At 45.7% G+C, this 26,877-nt stretch overlaps 1 protein-coding gene and 1 long non-coding RNA gene across 2 annotated transcripts in view; both read left to right on the forward strand.

Annotated features, from left to right (window-relative positions):
• Positions 1-26,877, forward strand: part of LOC117510233 (rapamycin-insensitive companion of mTOR-like) — a 179,871-nt gene that overhangs the window by 77,348 nt on the left and 75,646 nt on the right. Inside the window, exons 10-11 of the mRNA XM_034169867.1 lie at positions 11,323-11,390; positions 12,997-13,079. Coding sequence (XP_034025758.1) covers positions 11,323-11,390; positions 12,997-13,079 — 151 coding nt within the window. The remainder of the gene's footprint in view (positions 1-11,322; positions 11,391-12,996; positions 13,080-26,877) is intronic.
• On the forward strand, positions 16,778-24,932 carry LOC117510234. Its single transcript, XR_004560650.1, has 3 exons — positions 16,778-16,807; positions 24,641-24,731; positions 24,849-24,932. It is a non-coding gene; the product is annotated as an uncharacterized LOC117510234 (long non-coding RNA).

Here is a 26,877-nt window from a genome sequence, read left to right on the forward strand (position 1 = left end):
ATGTGAAGCAGACTAAATTATGAGTCATTAATCAAGAGTTTAAGTATAAATACAACCTTAGTCATAGTAAAACATTATTACAGATCAAGTCTCTGGGAACTCTACTCATCTTTTGACTTTTGTTGTGTTTGTGTGAAACCCTGTTGTCAAAGATTTTTAGGAAGGAATGATTGAGAGAGAGTATAAGTCCACCTTGTGCTCAAAATGGCAACAAAATAATGCTGCCAACCGAGAGTTACGAATGTAAGTACGGTTCTATGAATTCCGGATGACCGCCAGAGGGCGGTGCTTTAGCACCTGGATAACTACATGTGCGCAGCACAGAGGTCGAGAATATATACCAACAAAGTCACGCCATTGGATGTGACCTGGGTGACATCAGTGGTTGTCTTTATATACCAGACGCACCCAGCGCTCGCTTCTTTTCGGAATGAACTCGCAAGACTCTTGAGTGACAAGCAACTCTGGCGGTCATCCGGAATTCATAGAACCGCGGTTACATTCGTAAGTCTGCTTCTATTTCATTCCTCCTGACCGCCAGAGGGCGGTGCTTTAGCACCTGGATGACTTAATACCAACAAGGTCACGAAGAGTCACACTCACCTCGCATCAGCAGTGGGGAGTGGAGGCAGACAACACCGCCGAAGTCACCGCAGGAGGAGCAGCCACATTCAGTCTGTAATAGTGGGCAAAGGTACAGGATGAAGCCCACGTAGCAGCAGCACAAATATCACTCAAAGGGACACCTCTCAGTGCAGCCCAGGAGGTGGACACCCCTCTGGTGGAATGGCACATAACCTTAGGAGGCTGAAGACCTCTGGACCTGTATACGAGGTCTGTCCAAAAAGTATCAGACCTTTTTATTTTTTTCAAAAACCTTATGGATTTGAATCACGTGTGCTTGCATGAGCCAACCTTGAACCTTCATGCGCATGCGTGATTTTTTTCACGCTTGTCGGTTGTGTCATTTGCCTGTGAGTAGGCTTTGAGTGAGCACTGGTCCTCCCCCCTCGTTGGATTTTCATTGCGAGGAAAATGTCTGAACGATTGGAGCAGCGCTGAATCAAATTTTTCCAGAAACTGAGAGAGACAGCCAGGTGGAAACCATTCGGAAAATTCAGACGGCTTTCGGTGGCTTTTCAGTCGAGTGAGTATCCGAGGAATTGTGTAAGAGCTGGACATGTCACAACATGTCCTGTGAGACTTCCAACTTCCGCATGTCTTTCATTACAAAATCTCCTGTAATAGTGGAATGTGCTGAAAAAGTGCTGATGTCCACCTTTTCTGCAATTTCTCTGGTAGTCAGACGACGTCCCGGATCAACACAGCGTTCACTTTGGAAATGATCTGGTCGTTTCAGCATGTCGATGGCCGCTCGGAACGCGCCGCACCCTCCGCCATTGTGCGCCGTCTTTAAACCGGTTGTAACACTCCTTAATCTGTGTGATGCCCATAGGATCGTCCCCGAAAGCCATCTGAATCTTCTGAATGGTTTCCACCTGGCTGTCTCTCATAGTTTCTGGAAAAATTTGATGCAGCAAAGCTCCAAATCGTTCAGACATTTTCCTCTCAATGAAAATCCAACGAGGAGGGAGGACCAGTGCTCACACAAAGCCTGCTCACAGGCGAATGATGCAACCGACGGGCGTGAAAAAAATCACGCATGTGCATGAAGGTTCAAGGTTGGCTCTTGGAAGCACACATGATTCAAATCCATATGGTTTTTGAAAAAAATAAAAGTCTAATACTTTTTGGACAGACCTCCTACTTGTAAAATGGCATCCACGACCCAATGCGAGAGTCGCTGCTTTGAGACAGCACAGCCTCTTTTGTGATCACCGTAACACACAAACAGGGCATCCATTTTCTGGATCCCGGCAGTCGCACTAATGTACTGCTTCAACATTTGGACAGGACACAGGGAACCTGAAACAGATAATCCTGGATCAGAAAGCGGGACATACACAGCCAAGGAAACTGGCTGGTTAACATGAAAGGTTGAAATTCTCTTGGGTAAAAAGGAAGGATTAGGCCACAGCGTAACCCCAGATCCGTCAGAATTCCATCACAAACAGTCCACAGCGACTGATAGGGCATGGAGCTCTCCCACCCGCTTAGCCGAAGACATTGCAAGTAGAAAGGCAGTCTTCACTGACACCCATTTAAGATCAGCACTTTCAACAGGTTTGAAAGGGGATAAGCTTAAATCCTCCATGAAGGTACGCATGCAAGCCTTGGAGGCCGCAAACGTAGACCACCTTTCAAAAAACGACACACTAAGAGGTGTGAACCTACTGACCGTCCATCAACGTAGACGTGCCGGGCAGAGATTGCAGCAACATAAACCTTCAAGGTAGCGACAGAAAGTCCTTTCTCCAGCAGTTCTTGTAAATATTTGAGGAGAATAGGCACAGGGCAATGCTCCGGGTCTAACTTTTGGTTCTCACACCACCGCGCAAACAGCTTCCATCTGTTGTCATACAAAGCCCTGGTAGAAGCAGCATGTGAATTAAGTATAGTCTGAACAACAGCCTGGTCACAAGAACTTAACAAGGAGTCCGGCCCCTCAACGGCCACACATTCAGTTGAAGGCGTTCTGGGTGAGGGTGCCAAGTCCTCCCCTGTAGCTGTGACAACAAATCCTTCCTCTCCGGGAGAGCCCAAGGTTCCCCCTCGAGGAGTTTGTAAATCATGGGAAACCAAATCCTCCCCGGCCAGAATGGAGCAACCAGCAGCACCCTGTGGCTGCTCTGATCTATCCTGTGCAGTGTCAACATCAGCAGCGGGAGAGGAGGGAAGGCATAAAGGAGGCAATCCGGCCACGGGTGAGCCAGTGCATCCTGCCCCAGCTGGCTGTCTGATTCCGAGAGGGAGTACCACCGTGGGCAATGTGTCGAGGTGCTTGAAGCGAAAACATCCACTTCCGCTACACCATACTTCTGCCAGATCATTTGGACCACAATCGGGTTCAGTCTCCACTCTCCCGGTGGTGGTTTCTGTCTGGAGAGTAAATCCGCAGCGCTGTTCTGTACGCCGGGCAGATGAACTGCTCTGACACTTTGAAGGCGAGGCAACGCCCATAAGAGAAGCCTCTGAGTTTCTGCCAATGAGTGATTGGACCTGGTGCCCCCCTGATGGTTTATGTGATAGACTGTTGACGTGTTGTCCGACCGGACAAGAACATGTCTTCCTCTCAGGGCCAGGAGGAAATGCTTGAGAGCCAGTCGCACAGCATGAAGCTCCAGCACGTTGTGTTGGAGTCTCTCCTGAGGACTCCAGACACCCCTCACCATCCTGTGATTCCACACGGCCCCCCAACCTTTTAGTGATGCATCTGTAACAACCACCTCTCGGCGAGAAGGGACGGAGCCTAGAGGGACACCCTTGCAGATGAAGTCCACGCTCCCCCAGGGTCTGAGGTGCAGAAGGCACTGGTTGGAGAGTTGTACAAGCCTGTGCTGATGCAACTTTGAGTTGAGGCCTAGGTTGTTGATCCAAATCTGTAGGGGACGTAAGAACAGAAGTCCCAAAGGTACCACTAGCGACATTGCAGTCAATTTGCCCATCAACCGGAGCAGCAAACCAAAAGGCAGCGTCACAGCCCGTTGAATGTGTGAGACGAGACAAATTACATCGTCCACTCTCTGCGGGGATGGCAATGCAGTCATAGTCAGGGAGTTGATGGCCATGCCAGTGAAGGTCGTTTGTTGACTGGGAACAAGAGAACTCTTTGCAAAGTTCACTGTGAGTCCTAAATGAGAGACATGGTTCAGTAGAAGAGCTGTGTTGTTGTGTGCCTGCTCCTGAGTCGGAGCGCAGACAAGCCAATCGTCTAAGTAGGGTAGGATTCTTAATCCAAGAGCTTGCAGTGGGGCTAGTGCTGCAGCCATACATCTGGTAAATGTACGAGGGGCGAGAGAGAGGCTGAAAGGAAGCACCCTGAACTGGTATGCCTGACCTTCGAAAGCAAAGCGGAGAAACTGCCTGTGAGGAGACGCCACTGGCACATGGAAATAGGCGTCTTTTAAGTCGACACTTGTGAACCAGTCTCCTAGTGTGATAGTTTGAAGGACATCTACTGTGCAGAGCATGTGAAACTGCAGCACTTTGATATCATGATTCAGACATCGGAGATCGAGGATAGGACAAAAGCTGCCATCCTTCTTTGGAACAAGGAAGTAAATTGAGTAGAACCCCCTGAGCTGGTCTGAACTGTGAACTGGCGCTATGGCCCCCTTCTCCAGGAGTTCCAAAATCTCCCGTTGTAGGGCGACAGACTGCACCGAGTTGTAAACAACAGTCATCCTCACCCCATTGAACTTTGGAGGATGACATCTGAACTGAATTCTGTAACCTTCGAACAAGGTTGAAATGACCCATGGGTCTTGAACTTGAGCCTCCCAGTGGCTGAGTTGATTTTGTGAAAAATGGCTGGGGGCCAGACGTTGGCAGTCAAACCCGACCACCTCTGCTTCGCATCCCTGAGGACCTCTGGGCGCGATTACTGGAAGCTCTGTGAAACCGTTCAGTTCTCGGGGTTCTGCCCGTAGGCTCCCGAAAGGCAGGCCGCTGGGAGAGCTGGCCCTCCACTGCAAAAGCAGGAGCAGCTCTGGTAGTTGGCGGAAGCCTGGATGTAGAGTGAAAAGCTTTAGCACGTCTGACTGGCTGAGGTCTGGAAGACCGGTGTAGGTCAACAAACTGTTGCCGAGATTTACTAGCCTCAACAGCACGCTCCAAAGTTTGTTGGGCCGCAGGTCCAAATACTTGGCCTGGAAGAACCGGCAGTGAACGGAGTGTGCCTCTGCAGGATTCGGACAGGGGGGACTGCGCAAGCCACACCTGACGTCTAGTGATGGTAAGGGTTGACATCAGTCTGCCAAGCTCTCTGGACATATAAGCAAAGGTTTGGAGTGAGGCATCACTAAGACTTTGCGTAGCATCATCAACCTCTGCCTCCCTCAAAGACTTTGAGAGGGCAAGGGCTAAATGGGACAGTGAGTTGCCTAGGTGACCGATGCGAGCAGCTATGTCATAGCTTTTGGTGAGGAGGTCATCAGTGACCCTACACTGAGGTCGTGGGTAGCGGGCATTCGGCCGAGCAGCATCAGCTGGAGCCACAACCAGGTTCGCAATAATGCTGTCAACAGCGGGCATACGGTTCAGACCATACTGCGCCAAATCACACATAGAGCTAAGGGCTCTGCAGTCCTGCGATAGATGGGTCAATGATTTGGGGTCCGCCCAACATCGGTGGAGCTCCTCGATATATGGTTGTGAAACTGGAATGTTGAACTCAGGCTTCTGAGTGACTTTGAAAAAGACACTTGAAGCGGTGGTTTCCGCAGGGGGATTGTCGACCCCAAGCCTGGATAAAGCCAACTGAACAGGATAGTCCAGGTCCGGTTTGCGGCAGGGACTCTGCCTCAAAGGTGTGACAGCCCACTAATGAATGGCTTGGAGAAAGACCCCTCTCATCCTCCACACAGTTTATATCACTTGTCATGTACAAGGAATCAGTCGCAGCAATAGACACGACATCTTCCTCTTGCTGAGTAACTACGTTGGTCTGATCAGCCTCATTAGGGACCACAGGAACTGTCACTGCATCCTTAGGCTGTAGATTCAGAAGCATGGACTTAATCTGAGCAAACTCAGAAGTCAACGTTTCAGCCAAAGCATGGTCATGAGTAACCTTCTTAGCAGAAGGGGCTCCTGCATGTGGGCGTTTACGGTGCTTTGGTTCCTTCCTGGGGCTGGAGGCCAAAGTCGCACTATATTATTCCACTTTCCAATGCTGCAAGTCTAGCAGATCTCACTGTCAGTGGCATGCTGGCACAATTAAGGAAGGCATCGCCAGTCAGGGCTTCCCTCAGGTGTCTGATCCCAAGACACGAGGGGAAAACATATGTCCATCATCTGGGCTCAAGGGAGCCAAACAGGTACTACAGCCATGCAACAAAGGCCCTGTCAACATTGTGGACTGCGTACAGATGGCTAATGCATGCCCTGACGGTTACAAATGGAAAGACAAAGTGTGAATCACACGCAGTGTAAATAGTAACACGAGGCATGGAGCGTGAAGCACTCACAGCCGTCGACTTGACACGAGGCACGGAGCGTGAAGCACTGCAGCCATCAACTTGACACGAGGCACGGAGCGTGAAGCACTCCAGCCGTCGACTCGACACGAGGCACGGAGCATGAAGCACTCCAGCCGCAGACTCGGCACGAGGCACGGAGTGTGAAACACTCACAGTGTAAAAACTAATACAAGGCCCGGAGTGTGAAACACTCACAGCCACAGTAATAACACAATGCACACAGCCGAAAAACTCACAGCCCAAGTGCTAAGTCACTTAGAGCAACGACGACAATACTAGCTGCTAGCGGAGCTGTTAAACGGCAGTCCAGACGAAGTACTTCAAGGAGTGGCAAAACACTCACGGCAAGCCCAACACAGTACACTAGTGACACAACTAAACAAATAGCCAGCTTTCATCGAAACAACACAGCTAATGTGCACAGAGGAAAATACCCAGCAGGGCAGCAGCAAAGGCGCGCACCCGGCGTTTAGGAAGTTGTACTCACGACAGGCGTCAGTCAAAGAATACAAAAAACGGTGAAGCCGTGTCTTGTAGCCTCTGGAGGGCGTGTGCAGTGCACGTAGCTCCAACCGAAGGTGGGTTGCGAGGCTACAAGCGAGAGCGGCAGTCGCAGCTAAATGCGTTCTCAACCTCTAAGAATGCGAGAATGTAGAAAAGAAGAGACGTCACCCAGGTCACATCCAGTGGCGTGACTTTGTTGGTATATATTCTCGACCTCTGTGCTGCGCACATGTAGTTATCCAGGTGCTAAAGCAGCGCCCTCTGGCGGTCAGGAGGAATGAAATAGAGCTACCCTTTTTCACTGCAGCGTGCATAAACCGAGCTTGCGCCTCGCTCCACTGTGAGCACACACCGCTACTTGATTTCAAACTCGCCGCGCTCAAATTTCAACTCAGTCCAACTTTCACCACTGCACTCTGTGACATAGCTTCACGGGTTCAACAGAAACATGGCATCAGGGCAAAACACGTAAGACAACAGAGTGCAGAAATGTATCAGACAAACATCAGAATTGCTAATTTATACACAGCGGTTTTCTAAAGAAAACCCCTACAAATTAATTTTTTTAACCTCAAGTATAATTTGTGATTAATGTATATTTTGAAGTTAATAAAACATCAGTGTACATTGGTGCACTAACGTCACATTTTGTTTTCAGATTACTCATGTACATTAGACAAATTTGTAGAAGCTCCATTGCTCAACCTGTGTGTGTGTGTGTGTGTGTGTGTGTGTGTGTGTGTGTGTGTGTGTGTGTGTGTGTGTGTGTGTGTGTGTGTGTGTGTGTGTGTGTCCATCCATCCATCCATCCATTTTCTTCCGCTTTATCCGGAGTTGGGTCGCGGGGGCAGCAGCTCAAGCAAAGCCGCCCAGACCTCCCGATCCACACACACCTCCCCCAGCTCCTCCGGGGGAACCCCAAGGCGTTCCCAAGCCAGCCGTGAGATGTAGTCCCTCCAGCGTGTCCTGGGTCTTCTCCGGGGCCTCCTCCCAGTGGGACATGCCCGGAACACCTCTCCAGCGAGGCGTCCAGGTGGCATCCGGAAAAGATGCCCGAGCCGCCTCAACTGACTCCTTTCGACGTGGAGGAGCAGCGGCTCGACTCCGAGCTCCTCCCGAGTGACCGAGCTCCTCACCCTATCTCTAAGGGAGCGCCCAGCCACCCTGCGGAGGAAACTCATCTCGGCTGCTTGTACTCGCGATCTCGTTCTTTTGGTTATGAGCCAAATCTCATGACCATAGGTGAGGATCAGAACGTAGATCAATCGGTAAATCGAGAGCTTTGCCCCCCTACTCAGCTCTCTCTTCACCACGATGGTCCGATACAGCAACCACATCACTGCAGATGCTGCACTGATCCGTCTATCGATCTCACGCTCCATCCGTCCCTCACTCGTGCACAAGACCCCGAGATACTTAAACTCCTCCACTTGAGGCAAGGACACTCCACCGACCTGAAGAGGGCAAAGCAGCTTTTTCCGGTCGAGAACCATGGCCTCGGATTTGGAGGTGCTGATTTTCATCCCGATGCTTCACACTTGGCTGCAAACCGCCCCAGTGCACGCTGAAGGTCCTGATTTGATGAAGGCAACAGAACCACATCGTCCGCAAACAGCAGAGACGAGATTCTGTGGTTCCCAAACCAGACCCCCTCTACACCCTGGCTGCGCCTAGAAATTCTGTCCATAAAAATAATGAACAGAACCGGTGACAAAGGGCAGCCCTGGCGGAGGCCAACGTGCACTGGAAACAGGTTTGACTTACTACCAGCAATGCGAACCAAGCTCCTGTTGCGGTCATACAGGGACCTGATAGCCCTTAACAAAGGACCCTGGGCCCTGTACTCCCGGAGCACTCCCCACAGGGTGCCCCAAGGGACACGGTCGAACGCCTTCTCCAGATCCACAAAACGCATGTGGACTGGTTGGGCAAACTCCCATGAACCCTCGAGCACCCGATGGAGCGTGTAGAGCTGGTCCAGTGTGCCGCGACCAGGACGAAAACCACACTGTCCCTCCTGAATCCGAGGTTCGACCATCGGTCGAATTCTCCTCTCCAGTACTCTGGAATAGACCTTACCAGGGAGGCTGAGAAGTGTGATCCCCCTATAGTTGGAACACACCCTCCGGCCCCCCTTCTTAAACAGAGGGACCACCACCCCGGTCTGCCAATCCAGAGGCACTGTCCCCGATCGCCACGCGATGTTGCAAAGGCGTGTCAGCCAAGACAGCCCCACAACATCCAGAGACTTAAGGTACTCAGGACGGATTTCATCCACTCCAGGAGCCTTGCTACCGAGGAGTTGTCTAACCACCTCGGTCACTTCGGCCTGGGTAATGGATGAGTCCGCCTCTGAATCCCAGTCTCTGCTTCTTCTTCGGAAGACGTGACGATGGGATTGAGGAGATCCTCGAAGTACTCCTTCCACCGCCTGACAACATTCCCAGTCAGGGTCAACAGCTCCCCACCCGCACCGTAAACAGTGCTGGTGGAGAGCTGCTTCCGCCTCCTGAGACGTCGGACGGTTTGCCAGAATCTCTTCGAGGCCGACTGGTAGTCCTCCTCCGTAGCCTCCCCGAACTCCTCCCAGACCCGAGTTTTTGCCTCTGTGACCGCACGGGCTGTGGCACGCTTGGCCTGCCGGTACCTGTCAGCTGCCTCTGGGGTCCCACCTGCCAACAAAGATAAGTAAGACTCCTTCTTCAGCTTGACGGCATCCCTTACTTCCGGTGTCCACCACCGGGTTCGGGGATTGCCGCCGCGACAGGCACCAGAGACCTTGCGACCGCAGCTACGAGCAGCTGCATCGACAATGGAGGTGGAGAACATGTTCCACTCGGACTCCATGTCTCCAACCTCCCCGGGATCTGGGAGAAGCTCTCCCGGAGGTGGGAGTTGAAGACCTCGCTGACAGAGGGTTCCGCCAGTCGTTCCCAACAGACCCTCATGATACGTTTGGGCCTGCCAGGTCTGACCGGCTTCCTACCCTCCCAGCGGATCCAACTCACCACCAGGTGGTGATCAGTCGACAGCTCTGCCCCTCTCTTCACTCGAGTGTCCGAGACACGTGGCCAAAGGTCAGATGATACGACTACAAAGTCGATCATCGACCTCCGGCTCAGGGTGTCCTGGTGCCACGTGCACTTATGGACACCCTTGTGCTCGAACATGGTGTTCGTGATGGACAAACTGTGACTAGCACAGAAGTCCAACAACTGAACACCACTCGGGTTCAGATCGGGGAGGCCGTGCTTCCCGATCACCCCCATCCAGGTCTCACTGTCGCCGCCCCAGGAGAACAATGGAGTCCCCACTCGGAGCGCTATCTAGTACCCCTCCCAGGGACTCCAGGAAGGTCGGGTACTCTGCCACTGCTGCTCGGCCCGTAGGCTGAGACATCGGTGAGAGACCTGTCCCCAACCCAAAGGCGTAGGGATGTGACCCTCCGTTCACCGGAGGTGAACTCCAACACTTGGTGACTGAGCTGGGGAGCAATAAGTAATGCGACCCCAGCTCTCCGCCTCTCCCCTTGGGCGACGCCAAGAAAAATGAAGCGTCCAGGAGTTGGGTACCAGAGCCCAAGCTGTGCGTGGAGGTGAGCCCGACTATCTCTCGTCGGTATCTCTCAACCTCCCGCACAAGCTCAGGCTCCTTCCCCCCTAGCGACGGTGACAGTCCACGTCCCCAACTGCCAGGGGCTGTGAGCATGGACCGGGCCGCCTGGCCACCCGCCCTAAACCTCCACCCCAATCCTCTCTGCACCTGACCCCCATGTCCCCCTCTGCTGGAGGTGAACCCACAGGAGGGATTGTCCAAAAGCAAAGAATGTGTATGTCCAAAAGCAAGAATTCCAGACTGAGTGCTTCCACTCGAATCATACCAGCTGCTGTGGGTTTCTGGCCCTGAAAAAAGCTCCTCCCAGCGGGGTGATGTCGGTCACTTGGTCTTCTGATTGTTTGTTGCTAATCTTGTGGTTATGACTCGTAGACTGAGCGCTTCACTTTTTATTTAATTATTTTTTCAGGAACACACAAGTCTTCACAACACGTCAACTTTCTGACTTTGTTCAGCGTTGTGCAAAGAAATACAAACTCCGCCCCATGCACACTCTGCTCATGCAGACACGTCAACTTGAGTGCGCCCCACACGTGGACCGAAAAGCCCTTTAGAAGCTATTCTTCCTTCAGCTTTTTTACCACTGATGTTGCACATTAATCTCAAATTGTGAGCCTCTCACTCTCTCATGCTTTCACATGCTCTTTCTGTCTGCACTCCGAAGGTGAACTTTGAATCTCAGTCATTTATAGTAGTGTAGTTTATAGTACTAGTGCCATCAGTAAGTGGGTAAATAATATCACAATCAATACATGTTGTAAGTAATCATAAAATGTAAGATGTGTAAAAGTGCACTGTGCAATTGGAAGGTTTGGAAATATGAATTTAGAGAGTTCTTTAGAGATCTGAAACAGCTGCCCGTTTGCAAGTGGAGCAGAGGTTTCATTCCTAGTAGTATTTTATATTATATTGGTTGGAGGCAGCTTATCCTTTTATTGCAAACCATTGTTTCTTTAAGACACTCATTCCTATGTTTTCATATTTTCTTTCTTTGTGAATTGCTTTACAACTGTTGTGAACATTTCAGAGCCATAAGTATTGTACACGGAGTATGTCATTGCTTTGTTTTCTTAATGCACATAAATGTGTTCCATTTTCTCAGGGAAGATCGTGAGTCTCGTTTTTTGTCAAGTAGAATGGCTATAGTAGCAGCCTTCCGCTCTTGGTCTGGTAAGGGTACAAAGTGCACATGAAAAATCAAGTTTGTTTTATAGCACTTGTATCTTACTATTGAACTGTTTATTACTTAGGGCCCCTTCACACATAGTGCAGAGTTTGGTCAAAGTGCGCATGAAGCAGGAATTGTGTGCAAAATATGTAAAATCGTCCCTGCCTCGAATGCCTCGTACGCCTGTTGCTGCAACTATTTGCGCAAACCAGCAGCTGAAAGACAGTGTGCGCTGTGCGAACCCATCGATCCCTCTCGCGGCAGGTGTCGGCCAAATTACAGCTGACACACACGAACATCTAACACCGCTCGTGTGGCACTGAGAAAATGTTGGCCATTTGCACTCTTGGCATGACAACAGTGTAGACAATCACTGTCGTGCTGGCATTGAAATTTGTTGAAGTTCCCCATGAGTGTGGCTTTGGTGTGTGCACTGACCTTACCGGAGGTGTGGCCGCCGACAGAAGCAGCTGTGGAGATCTGTGGATCTGCACTTTCCAGCTGGACAACACGTACTGTGTTTGGACAGACATGGACTAACAACTGCCCACTGTGACGCGCGTGTGTCTGTTTGCTGTCATCACGTGGACATAAATAAAAACATGTATCGCTGTGGCGATATATGCTATGGGCCGCAGCGCGCCTGCACACGCTCCCCAGCTGCAGCCCATTGACAGGCTACCCCCAGGCTGAAAAGGACTGTCAGATCAGAACACGCAGCAGGCAATCTGACTTTCAGGAACAGACAGATCATATTTTTTATTGCCCACTTGGATAAGAGGGATTCAATATAAAATGCTGTTATTAATGGTGTATGGTTGTTTTTGTTTTTTTTGTTTTTTTTAAACACGTCCATCTCTTTGTTGATTTCAGGCATTTTACAGGCTAGTGACGGTAGCTCAGTGGTAAAGTTTTGCGCTGGCAATCAGTAAAGTGCAGGTACGAATCCCTTTGGTGGTATTTTGTTGTTGTTGTTGTTTGTTTGTTTTTTATATATATATTTATTCCATAAGCGGCGCGATGTGGTTCCACAGGTACCACCTGGTTTTTGTGTTTTATTTATTCACATAAGCAGCGCGATGTGGTTCCACAGGTACCAGCTGGTTTTATTTTTTATTTAATCCACATAAGCGGCACGATGTGGTTCCACAGGTACCAGCTGGTTTTTATTTTTTATTTAATCCACTTAAGCGGCGCGATGTGGTTCCACAGGTACCAGTTGGTTTTATTTTTATTTAATCCACATAAGCGGCGCGATGTGGTTCCACAGGTACCAGTTGGTTTTTGTTTTTTATTTAATCCACATAAGCGGCGCGATGTGGTTCCACAGGTACCACCTGATTTTTATTTTTTATTTATTCCACATCAGCGGTGCAATGTGGTGCACCTCGCACTGTGTTCCTGGTCAAAAGACACCGTCGCGTGCACGAACCCTCACACCGGGGTTGTGCACGCCTGCCCATCGGTGCAATGTTTCATGGTGCGCTAATTCGAAATGTTCCCTGCTGTTTCGCCGTATTTGACCAACCTTTGCAGTGTGTGAATGGGCCTTTAAGTATGTTTGTGTGGGTTTATTAATTAATTAATTCATTTATTCATTATACACAGGGATCATCAACTTATGCAAGGATGGAAATTCTGGAATCCAGTCTTTAATTGGCTTACTTTGCATACCAAATATGGAGGTTAGGGTGAGTGTTGAACAACTGCATACCAAATGTGTCCTTTACTGTAAGTCTTAAAAGAAAAAAGTGTTTTGGGGGGGTGCGGGGGTGCAGATAAGGAAGTTAAAAGTAATTTTACAACCCCTCTTTGCAGACAGAAGATTTCTGGTACGCAGTTTGGCTCCAGGGTTTTGCTTCTTTGATTATTTATTTTTGCATTTTTAGACCATCAATTCCTGTGGTCACCAGTCTGAACTAGTCCACCACAACCATCACTGGAAAGGTCCTGACTTAAACTGCTCCATGTTTGTTGAGTCAAGATTAGGTTCTTCATTTTAACACAATCTTCACACAATCACAGTTAGGAGTGAGGACAAGTTTGTAAGACTTACCAAACATGTTCTTACACAGTTTCGAGGTGGAGCCTGTTTGAACCTGAGAATCGGGCATGTTTCATTAGAGAGCATGCACTAATGGGTTAAATTATGACATATATATGCAATAATCATACATCGGAGGACAGCCCTTGTATGTCCCCATCAGAAACACTGCACTTTCTCTGAGTTTTCGGGCAAATACACCCAAACAAGGTGAAAATGCAAAGAAAAAGTGATGATGCGGGTGGAAAGTGAAGATGTGCTGCGGTTTGTTTATGACCCAGAGCTCAAACATGTTGAGGCGGTTGTGCAAGCGAGAGACTCCAGGTACTCTGGCTAGGTGTGTAGGCTAAAACTTACCAACACAACCTCTCCCATTTGTGTTGTCTTCCCATCTACACTGGGAACTGAAAAAAACTGCACTTTGTGCGACTGCGTCGGTGATTGCAGCCAAAACAAACTAGTACACATTTTGCTGTGTGAAGTGATGCTGTGTTTATGTTGCGCAACAGCAGGCTGTCAACGGAAGTGATCAGATCCCATTATGTCACGCAGGGGTTCAAACAAGATTGCGCTGCCCTGTTAGTATTATGTTTTGACAGATGCTGCACAGCAAAACATAGTGAAACCAGTATTGGCAAGTACGGTGTACTATGAAAGCGTAGTGCATTTAACTCCAAGTCCTGCAGGAAGCTTCAGGTTACTTAAGATGTTGATAACATGGAAGAAATGAAAAAAAAAACCCAACAGCAAATTGTAGCCTGTTTTAATTTAATCTAATTTTATTTGGATCAGGCTTCAGACATTAGGAGATACTCATGTATTTAGTAATATAAATGATATTATTAGTATCAGTTTTGGTGCAGTCATGTCGTGCCTCATTTCGATCAAAGAATCATCCAGATCCCCATTTTACCATTATTCATGGTGATAGCATAATTACACTGAAATACATGGCATCACACAGATTTGGAGCATACGGAAGTGGCTTTCCTCACTCTTGTCCTCTTTTGTACAGTCACTCAGTTTTTTGAGAACTGTCTGCTCCACATAGATTTACTACAGAGACCATACTGTTTGTATTTCTTCTTAATGATGGACATACAGTCCAAGCATATTCAGTGACTTGGAAATGTTCATTGTATCCATCCCCTGACCTGTCTGAAGAAAACTGGCAATAAACCAATAAACCTGATTATTTACAGGTATTATACCAAAGGGGTCCATTACTTATGCAACCCATCACCTTGGCTTTTATATTTTTAATTAATTTATATCAAGTTGTACTTTGAGTTCAAGGAAGATAATTAAGACATTTTAGTATTTGTATTTTTTTGTATTTGAAATGGCGCAAAACAAATTATCTTTATGAAATTCCAACTGTTCCAATGCTTTTGGAGGGCACTGTATGTCTGTGAGATTGCTTTAATATATGTGCAGAGTGTTGTGAATATGAGATTTGTGATAAGTGAGTAATTGTAAAGAGATGCATCAGTGCCACGTGGGGAAAAGGACATTTTCAGACATCTCCCACCCCCCAAGCCACTGACGCTGGGGGCATGCACCAACTCCAGCCACCTGTAAGGTGACCCATATCTCTCAGATAGCCTTTCTCATTGTTTTGACTTACTGGGCATTGTAGTGACTTATAACAGGGTTTTCAGTTATCCTTGTTATTCAAAACAACAGATATTCAGAGATTAATAAAAAAAAAATAACATAAATGCTGGTTTTTTCCCGTTCTCAAAATAATCCCATTCACTTTCCCTATCTACCTCTGGCCACAACATTTCAGTGTTTACTCTTCCCTTGCCTGAGGCACATTAGAATTAGCAATGATTTGTTACCCCCACTCACATTGCCTCCAGTGTTACCGTTGCGGGGTACGGATGCAGGACCCACAGGATCCAAGTCATTAAAAGATACAGTGGCCACAGAGCTCTGTGGCCTGCGGTTACCGAGACCCTGCGACGCTGCGGATTTTTCCACAAGAAATCTATCCTTGCGGGCTGCCGGAGCGCTCCGCATCAAAACAGTGAGAGTAGTCTCTGGACCTGTTGCCGGAGTTGGCTGCAGCTCTGTACATTAGACGGGGGCGGTGTGAGTAGCTCGCTGCGGTGCTTACTGAGCCCGCAGACTCAGTAAGTGCATCTGGAGGCAGTGAGAGCAAGGCCTTAGAGGTGAGGTCCTGAGCTACCGCCACAAAGGTGACAAACTAAGAACAATACCGTTGTGTTATCTCCCAATTTCTGAAGTACAAACAAACTAAAACGATTAAACAGGTGGGGCATGTTGCTTTCTTGAGATGATATCAGGCTCCAAGTAGCCTAATGAGCTTGTTGTAGGGATTTTGAGTTGTCTCAATATTCATACAACTTTTACAACAGGGGTGCCCACACTTTTCAGCTTGCAACTTACTTTTAAATGACCAAGTCAAAATAATCTACCTACATTACAAATGCTAACATACATTGGCTCATCAGTTAATCTTAGTGGAGAACTGTTAAAAAGCTTAATCTCAGACTAATACTGACTTAAACATTTTAGTTGTTTGATTATATTATTATTATTATTATTATTATTTTAAGTAGTAGTAGTAGTATAAAAAATGTTGGGGTGTTGTGGGGAGCACGCCCCCCCACTCAGCACCCTCTTTCCGTGTGGATTGGCCCCTGGTTTGCTGTCTGAGTAGGAAGAATGGATGTGTGTATTTATGCAGAAAGCACGACTTGATTGACAGGTAAGAAGGTTTATTAGCTCTTTTTAAATCATGCAGTCCTCAGAAAGACACCTTAGGTACATTTGGGTGGGGGGGTGTTAGTATTTGTTGTTAGCGTGTCACGGTCTTTAGCTGTTTTGAGTTTAACCACAGCAAGGATTGATCAGTGCATCACAGCGTTTTAAAGAACGTGGTACAAAATGTCTTGGTAAAGCTCACTCAGTCATCACCCCGCTTTGAAGCTCAGAGAGATGCTGACAACTGTTTTTTAAACTCAGAGCGCTGCTGCACAAAACATGCAGGCTACACAGCTCACAGCATTAAATTGCTAAAAGTGGGTGAAGTGGCGAATTCGGCCAAAACCCCTGACCTTCCCATGGCTCTGGTGGCCAAGCCTTCTGCCCACATTATCATTGCCAATCGACATATTGGGCACCCCTGAGTGTGTATTATATTATGCTTCCATTATTACACAGTAGTAATATTAAGATAATCAAAGGCTCCTTGGTACTGGTGAATGTAAATTGTGTGCAGTTTTAAATTGCTGTTGTATCTTTACTGTCTTGCAGAAAGGTTTGGTGGACGGTGTTATACGAGCGGTGTTTAGCTACCGTTCCCATTGCAACTCTAAGATTTCACAGAAGCTCTTTTAAGTGTTGGTAAGAAATGGACTGCTGTATGCTTTTGCACAGAATTACACGCACACGCATCCATACACACATGCATATGTGCAGTGCATCTGGAAAGTATTCACAGTGCTGGAAATTCAAATTTTATGTTACAGCCTTATTGCAAAATGGTTATTATGAAGACGATGTGAAATGAAGGTTTTAGATTTTTGAAAATGTATTGAAAATAAAAACCTAAGAAATCACATGTACGTAAGTATTCACAGCCTTTTGCCATGAAGTTGAAAATTGAGCTCAGGTGCATCCTGTTTACACTAATCATCCTTGAAATGTTTCTACAGCTTAATTGGAGTCCACCTGGTAAATTCAGTTGACCTCTGAGAAGGGATTGTCTCGAGGCACAAATCTGGAGAAGGGTACAGAAACATTTTTGCTGCTTTGAAGGTCCCAGTGAGCCCAGTGGGCTCCATCATCCGTAAATGGAATAAGTCTGGATCCACCAGGACTCTTCCTAGAGCTGGCTGCCCGTCTAAACTTAGCGATTCTGGGGAGAAGGGTCTTAGTCAGGGAGGTGATCAAGAACCTGATGGTCACTCTGCCAGAGCTGCAACATTCCTCTGTGGAGAGAGGCAAACCTTCCAGCAGGACAACCATCCTCTGCAGCAGTCAACTAATCAGGCCTGTAGGTAGAGTGGCCAGACGGAAGCCACTCCTGAGTGAAAGGCATATGGTAGCCTGCCTGGAGTTTGCCAAAAGCACCTGAAGGAAGCTCAGACCATGAAAAACAAAATTCACTGGTCTGATGAGACGATTGACCTTTTGATGTGAATGCCAGGCATCGTGTTTGAGGCAAACCAGGCAGCATCCCTACAGTGAAACCGTGGTGGCAGCATCATGCTGTGGGATGTTTTTCGAGTGGCAGGAACTGGGAGACTCGTCAGGATTGAGGGAAAGATAAATGCAGCAATGTAGAGGCACTCCTGTTTGAAAACCTGCTCCAGAGCGCTCTTTGAACTCCGACTGGGACGACGGCTTCATGTTTTTGCAGGACAGTGACCTGAAGCACACAGCCAAGATGTCAAAGGAGTGGCTTCAGGACAACTCTATGAATGTCCTTGAGTGGCCCAGCCAGAGCCCAGACCTGAATCCAATTGCACATCTCTAGAGAGATCTGAAAATGGCTGCGCACCGACGCTCCTCATCCAACCTGATGGAGCTTGAAAGATGCTGCAAAAGGAATTGGAAAAACTGCCCAAAGATAGGTGCACCAAGCTTGTGGCATCATATTCAAGAAGACCTGAGACTGTAATTGCTGCCAAAGGTACATCAACAAAGTATTGAGCAAAGGGCATGAATACTTAAGGACACGTGATTTCTTTGTTTTTTTTATTTTTTAATACATTTGCAAAAGGTTTACTCCATTTTGGAATAAGGCTGTAACATAAAAAAGTGGAAAATTCATATATATATATATATATATATATATATATATATATATATATATATATATATATATATAGTAAGATAAGACTTTATTGATTTCACAGTGGAGAAATTCCTACGTTAAGTCAGCTCTGTGTGTGTTTGTGTTTGTGTGTGTGTGTGTGTGTGTGTATGAACACTTTCAATGTTTTTTAATCAGGTACTTCAAAGAGTGAAAATTTTACACATTCTAGTTTCAGTACATAGAAACTAAAATTTCAATAATTTTATTTATTTATTTGATAATTACAGCCTACAGCTCCAAAAAATAGAAAATGCTTATCTCAAAATATTGCAATTTTTTTTAAGTCACTATTGTGTAGTATGAATACCATGAATCTCTCAAATCTGGTTCAGTGCACACAACCACAATCGGGGAAGACTGCTGAAGTGCCACTTATCCAGAAGACACTCACTGACACCCTCCACAAGGAGGTTAAGCCACAGAAGGTTGTTGCTGAAATCTCTGGCTGTTCTGGATCAAAGAATATTAATGAAAAGTTGATTGGTAACAACCACAGCCTTGCGAAGAGTGTAAGACAAAGCTGATTCAAGATGGGGCTTCACAAGGAATGGATTGAGGCTGGAGTCATTACATCAGGAGTCACCATGCACAGACCAAGAAATGAGCTGTAGGTCTGTACTTTTTTTATTGTTGGTACACTTCAACTGTGAGAGACATAATTTAAACAACACCAAAAAAATAAAAAATTGTATAATTAATTTGCATTTTATTGCAGGAACTAAGTATTTGATCACCTACCAACCAGCAACAATTCTGGCTCTCACAGACCTGTTAGTTTTTCTTCAAGAAGCTCTCCAATTCTACATTGTTTACCTCTTATTAATTGCACCTGTTTGAACCTATTACCCTCATAAAATACCAAAATGCTGTCTCAGGACACCAGGGACAAAATTGTAGACCTGCACAAAGTTTTGATGGGCTACAGGACAACAGGCAGGCAGCTTGGTGAGAAGGCAAGAACTGTTAGTGCAATTATTTGAAAATGGAAGAAACACAAGATGATCGTCAATTTTCCTCAGTCTGGGACTCCATTCAAGACCTCACCTCGTGGGGTAAGGATGATTCTGAGAAAGCCCAGAACTACACAGAAGGACCTTGTCAATGACCTGAAGAGAGCTGGGACCACAGTCGCAACGATTACATTAGTAACACACTACGCTGTCATGGTTTAAAATCCTGTAGGGCAGCAAGGTCCCCCTGCTAAAGCCAGTGCATGTCCACGCCCTGTTTGAAGTTTGCCAGTGACCATCTGGATGATCCAGAGGAGGCATGGGAGAATGTCATGTGGCCAGATTAGACCAGATAGAGCTTTTTGGTGTCAACTCCACTCGCCATGTTTGGAGGGTGAGAACACCAAGAACACCGTCCCAACCGTGAAGCATGGGGGTGGAACAGTCTAAGGCACACCTGTGCACTAATCATGGTGTCTAATCAGCATCTTGATATGGCACACCTGTGAGGTGGGATGGATTATCTCAGCAAAGGAGAAGTGCTCACTATCACAGATTTAGACTGGTTTGTGAACAATATTTGAGGGAAATGGCGATATTGTGTATGTGGAAAAAGTTCATTTCATACAAAATGGGAGCAAAACCAAAAGTGTTGTGTTTATATTTTTGTTGAGTGTAATTATTTAAAAACATACAATGCATTTTCTGACTTTATTTTATTTTATTTTTTATTTTATTATTACTATTATTTTTTTTTTTAAGATTCTGTCACAGAGGAACAAATACTTATTTGCCTCACTGTAAGTGTTGTATTCCTGGTGCCAAGCCACTCCTGAAGCATGGAATGTCAGAAGCATCTTACCTGGGCTAAGGGCAAAAAGAACTGGACTGTTGCTCAGTAGTACAACGTCTGCTTTTCAGATAAAAGTAAATTTTACATTTCAATTGGAAATCAAGGTCCCAGTTTCTGGAGAAAGAGTGGAAGAGACTAAATCTAAGGTGCTTGAAGTCCAGTGTGAAGTTTCCACAGCCAGTGATTGTTTGGGGTGCCGTGTCATCTGCTGGTGTTGGTCCACTGTGTTTGATCAAGTCCAGAGTCAACCCAGCCCTCTAACAGGAGATTGTCGAACACTGCATGCGTCCATCTGCTGACAAGCTTTACGGAGATGCTGATTTCCTTTTCCAACAGGACTTGCCATCTGCCTACAGTGCCAAAACTAATAGTACCTAGTTTGCTCACTATGGTATTACTCTACTTGATTGATCCCACTGACAGTCCTTCATAGATTCTTTAAGAAGTATTGTCAAGAGGAACATAAGAGACACCAGAACCAACAATCCAGATGACCTGAAGGCTACTATCAAAACAGCCTGGACTTGCATAACACCTCAGCAGTGCCAGAGGCTGATTGCCTCCATACCACACCGCACTGATGCAGTTATTCATTCAAAAGGAGCATGAACATAATTTAATGAACATACTTTTCAGAAATTGGATATTTCTGTTTTATAAATCCTTTTTTTAAAATGATCTTCTGAAATCTAATATTTTGAGATATGCATTTTCTATTTTTTGAGCTGTAAGGTGTAATTATCAAAATTAAAACTTCAAAATGATTCATTTTATGTTTCTATGTTCTGAAATTAGAAGATGTAAAATTTTCATTCTCTGAAATACCTGACAGAAACATTGAACTTCTACACAATATTTGTTTGTTTTTTTCCAGATGCGTGTGTGTTTGTGTATGTATGTATGTATGTATATACATATAAGAGGGTGCAGGTTTCTTTGTAACCACCAACTCAATGATTAACGGTAAAAGGGATGAATTCATCAATGAAATCACCTGGTGGAGTTGGTGGTTACCAAGAAACCTGCACCTTCTTTGCCCTTTCTGGAGTCAGGCTGACACCTATGCAGTGTGTAAAATAAATATTGAACACATCACCATTTTTCTCAGTAAATATATTTCTAGAGGTGTTATGGACTTTAACTTTTTGCCAGATGTTGGTAACAGCCCACGTAATCCATACATGCAACAAAACCACAACAAATAAATGCAGAAATTAAGGTATGTGTAATAAAATGGAAAGGCACAGGGAAAAAATAATGAACATGCTTACTGAAATTTATTTAATACTTTGGACAAAAACCTTTGTTGCTAATGGCAGCTTCAAGACGCCTCCTGTGTGCAGAAACTACTCACATGCAGTGCTCAGGTGTGGTTTTGGCCCATTCTTCCCACAAACGGTCATCAAATCTTGAACGTTCCATGGACCTCTTCAATGAACCCTGATCTTTTGTTCCTTCCATTAATTTTCTAGTGGATTCAAGTCAGGTGATTCACTGGGCCATTTTAGCAGCTTTTTTTCATTCTCTGAAACCCATTTAGAGTTTCCTTGACTGTGTGTTTGGGATCACTATCTTTTATTTATATATATATATATATTATATATATATATATATATATATATCAAGAATGTCCTTTTTTCCAAACATGGTGTGTATTACAGCATCCAAAGAGTTGAATTTTGGTCTCATCTGACCAGACTATTTTCTCCCAGTATTTCACAGGCTTGTCTAAATGTTGCACAGCAGTCTTTAAATGAGTGTCAATGCTTTTTCTTCAGCAACGGAGTCTTGCGTGGTGAGCTCGCATACAGGCCATGGTGTTTGAGTGCATTATTTATTGTTTCTTTGAAACAACTGTACCTGCTAATTCCAGGTCTTTCTGAAGTAGTTCACAAGTGGTCCTTGGCTCTTGGACAACTCTTCTGATAATTCTTTCACTTCTCTGTCAGAAATCTGGCAATAAGTACCTGGTCATGGCCAGTTTATGGTGAAATTACATATATTTTTTTTTTCCACTTCCAGATTATGACCCGAACATTGCTCATTGGAACATTCAGAAGTTTAGAAATCCTTCTGTAACCATTGACATCAGTATGATTTTGCCAAAAATAAAAGATCCACACCACCACAGCGCTGCCATGCAAAAAGTGTTATTAATAGAGAAGTAGAAGGGCAGTTTCCCCTAAATGTCACTTCTCTAATAATAAAGCGTTTTTGCATGGGAGCACTGTGGTGGTGCGGATCTTTCTATTTTTGGTATAATTTTTCTTGATCCAGCACGCCCCTTATGTGTTTTGGATGTGCGTGTCCTCTCTGCATCATCAGTTTTTGAACATTAAGGTTACAAAGCTCTCCAGAGCTCTTTGCTTTTACCCATCATCGGGTGTTTCTTGTGTGACACCTTGGTAATGAGACACCTTTTTACAACCAGCAAATACTTTTTGCACCTCCCTTTCTTGAGGTGTTCCATACTTTTTTCCATGTCATTTCACAATATTACACAGAATTTATAGACATCTGTGGTTTGATTTCTTTGTCTGTGGGGATTACTTGGGTTGTTACCAACATCTGGTAAAAATTTCAGTAGCACCTTTACAAATATATTTACTGAGATAAATAACCCATAAAAGGAGTACGTGGTTGAAGATAAGTGAGAGTGAGAAAAATTGTGATGTTTTCGGTACTTATTTTACCCGCTATGTGTGTATTTACACACACACACACACACACACACACACACACACACACACACCACACACATACATACATACACACAGTGAGGAAAATTTGAACACCCTGTGGTTTTGCAAGTTGTCCCACTTAGAAATCATGGAGGGGTCTGAAATTTTCATCTTAGGTACATGTCCACTGTGAGAGACATAATCAAAAAAAAATAAAAATCCGGAAATCACAATGTATGATGTTTTTTAATAATTTATTTGTATGTTACTGCTGCAAATAAGTATTTGAATACCTGTGAAAATCAATATATATATTAATTATATATATTATTAATATTTGGTACAGTAGCCTTTGTTTGCAGTTACAGAGGTCAAACGTTTCCTGTAGATTTTCACCAGGTTTGCACACACTGCAGCAGGGATTTTGGTCCATTCCTCCATACAGATCTTCTCTAGATCTTTCAGGTTTGGAGTTTCAGCTCCCTCCAAAGATTTTCTATTGAGTTCAGGTCTGGAGACTGACCACGCCACTCTAGGACCTTGAAATGCTTCTTATGGAGCCCCTCCTTAGTTGTCCTGGCTGTGTGTTTGGGGTCATTGTCATGCTGGAAGACCCAGCCATGACCCATCTTCAATGCTCTGAGGGAAGGAAGTTGTTTGCCAAAATCTCAGAATACATGACCCCATCCACCCTCCCTTCAATACGGTGCAGCCGACCTGTCCCCTTTGCAGAAGAGCTCCCCCAGAGTATGATGTTTCCACCCCCCATGCTTCACGGTTGGGATGGTTTTCTTGGAGTTGTTCTCATCCTCTAAACATGGTAAGTGGAGTTGATACCAAAAAGCTCTGTTCTGGTCTCATCTGACCACATGACCTTCCCCCATGCCTCCTCTGGATCATCCAGATGGTCACTGGTGAACTTCAAACAGGCCTGGACATGTGCTGGCTTGAGCAGGGGGACCTTGTTGCCCTGCAGGATTTTAAACCATGACAGCATCATGTGTTACTAATGTAATCTTTGTGACTGTGGTCCCAGCTCTCTTCAGGTCATTGACCAGGTCCTCCTGTGTAGTTCTGAGCTTTCTCAGAATCATCCTTTCCCCACAAAGTGAGATCTTGCATGGAATCCCAGACCGAGGGAGATTGACAGTCATCTTATGTTTCTTCCACTTTCTAATAAATAATCATAACAGTTGTTGTCTTCTACCAAGCTGCTTGCCTGTTGTCCTGTAGTCCATCCCAGTCTTGTGCAGGTCTACAGTTTTGTCCCTGGTGTCCTTAGACAGCTCTTTGGTCTTGGCTATGGTGGACAGGTTGGAGTGTGATTGATTGAGTGTGTGAACAGGTGTCTTTTATACAGGTAACAAGTTCAAACAGGTGCAATTAATACAGGTAAAGAGTGCAGAATAAGAGGGCTTCTTAAAGAAAAAGTAACAGGTCTGTGTGAGCCAGAATTCTTGGTGGTTGGTAGGTGTTCAAATACTTATTTGCATCAGTAACATACAAATAAATTATTTAAAAAATCATACATTGTGATTTCTGGATTTTTTATTTTTATTTTTTAGATGATGTCTCTCACAGTGGACATGCACCTAAGATGAAAATTTCAGACCCCTCCATGATTTCTAAGTGGGAGAACTTGCAAAACCGCAGGGTGTTCAAATACTTATTTTCCTCACTGTGTGTGTGTGTGTGTATATATATATATATATATATATATATATATATATATATATATATAGTGTACGGTACATTGTTGTTGGTAATGTCACTAATTATTTACCACATTAAAATATTCGGTGTCCTTTAAAAATGAGGGGCATCTCTTTTACACATCAAGTGTTAGATTTTCTTTGCTCTGGTTTACTTCAGACCCCAGCAGGTTTCAGGACACCTGGAGACTGTCTGACGGCTTTGTTGCTGCTGAGGCCAAAGTCATCCTCCCCCATCGGGCCCGGTCTAGGTGAGAGATTATATCATAGAAAAGCCATGGAATATTCTGAAAATTGCCAAAGTAATTTCACTATAGTGCTTCTTGGTTATAAATGACCCAATAAATAATTATGTTGTTTTTTATTAGGCCTGATCTTATGGACAATTACTTGGCATTTGTCCTGTCTGCCTTCATCACCAGTGGGTTGTTAGAGGTGAGTGTGTGACCAGACGTTAGTATATATTTAACTCTTTTACTTTTTAACTCCACGTTGAAGTTGTTGTTACCTGCCACACTTTGTTGTAAACAGTGTATAAATGCTCTATATCCTTGTGGATTATGTTGACATTTTGTAACCTAAACTTGGGTGAATATTTTTAGAATCCATTTTCACGTTTGACATCTACACGTCATTTGTGCTCGGCACGGCGGATTAGTGGTTAGCACTGATGCCTCGCAGCAAGAAGGTTGTTTTGTTGTATGTATGTACAACCCCAATTCCAATGAAGTTGGAACGTTGTGTAAATCCTCTTCAACCTATATTCATTTGAATACACCACAAACACAAGATATTTAATTTTCATACTGAAAAACTTTGTTTTTGTGCAAATATTTGTTCATTTTGAAATGGATGTCTACAACATGTTTCAAAAAAGCTGGGACAGTGGTATGTTTACCACTGTGTTACATCACCTTTCCGTCTAACAACACTCAATAAGCACTTGGGAACTGACACTAATTGTTGAAGCTTTGTAGGTGGAATTCTTTCCCATCTTTGCAAAGTTCACTGTGAGTCCTAAATGAGAGACATGGTTCAGTAGAAGAGCTGTGTTGTGTGTGCCTGCTCCTGAGTCGGAGCGCAGACAAGCCAATCGTCTAAGTAGGGTAGGATTCTTAATCCAAGAGCTTGCAGTGGGGCTAGTGCTGCAGCCATACATCTGGTAAATGTACGAGGGGCGAGAGAGAGGCTGAAAGGAAGCACCCTGAACTGGTATGCCTGACCTTCGAAAGCAAAGCGGAGAAACTGCCTGTGAGGAGACGCCACTGGCACATGGAAATAGGCGTCTTTTAAGTCGACACTTGTGAACCAGTCTCCTAGTGTGATAGTTTGAAGGACATCTACTGTGCAGAGCATGTGAAACTGCAGCACTTTGATATCATGATTCAGACATCGGAGATCGAGGATAGGACAAAAGCTGCCATCCTTCTTTGGAACAAGGAAGTAAATTGAGTAGAACCCCTGAGCTGGTCTGAACTGTGAACTGGCGCTATGGCCCCCTTCTCCAGGAGTTCCAAAATCTCCCGTTGTAGGGCGACAGACTGCACCGAGTTGTAAACAACAGTCATCCTCACCCATTGAACTTTGGAGGATGACATCTGAACTGAATTCTGTAACCTTCGAACAAGGTTGAAATGACCCATGGGTCTTGAACTTGAGCCTCCCAGTGGCTGAGTTGATTTTGTGAAAAATGGCTGGGGGCCAGACGTTGGCAGTCAACCCGACCACCTCTGCTTCGCATCCCTGAGGACCTCTGGGCGCGATTACTGGAAGCTCTGTGAAACCGTTCAGTTCTCGGGGTTCTGCCCGTAGGCTCCCGAAAGGCAGGCCGCTGGGAGAGCTGGCCCTCCACTGCAAAGCAGGAGCAGCTCTGGTAGTCGGCGGAAGCCTGGATGTAGAGTGAAAAGCTTTAGCACGTCTGACTGGCTGAGGTCTGGAAGACCGGTGTAGGTCAACAAACTGTTGCCGAGATTTACTAGCCTCAACAGCACGCTCCAAAGTTTGTTGGGCCGCATCCAAATACTTGGCCTGGAAGAACCGGCAGTGAACGGAGTGTGCCTCTGCAGGATTCGGACAGGGGGGACTGCGCAAGCCACACCTGACGTCTAGTGATGGTAAGGGTTGACATCTGCCAAGCTCTCTGGACATATAAGCAAAGGTTTGGAGTGAGGCATCACTAAGACTTTGCGTAGCATCATCAACCTCTGCCTCCCTCAAAGACTTTGAGAGGGCAAGGGCTAAATGGGACAGTGAGTTGCCTAGGTGACCGATGCGAGCAGCTATGTCATAGCTTTTGGTGAGGAGGTCATCAGTGACCCTACACTGAGGTCGTGGGTAGCGGGCATTCGGCCGCAGCAGCATCAGCTGGAGCCACAACCAGGTTCGCAATAATGCTGT

This window comes from Thalassophryne amazonica, chromosome 5 (genome assembly GCF_902500255.1).
Source record: "Thalassophryne amazonica chromosome 5, fThaAma1.1, whole genome shotgun sequence".
NCBI lineage: Eukaryota > Metazoa > Chordata > Actinopteri > Batrachoidiformes > Batrachoididae > Thalassophryne > Thalassophryne amazonica.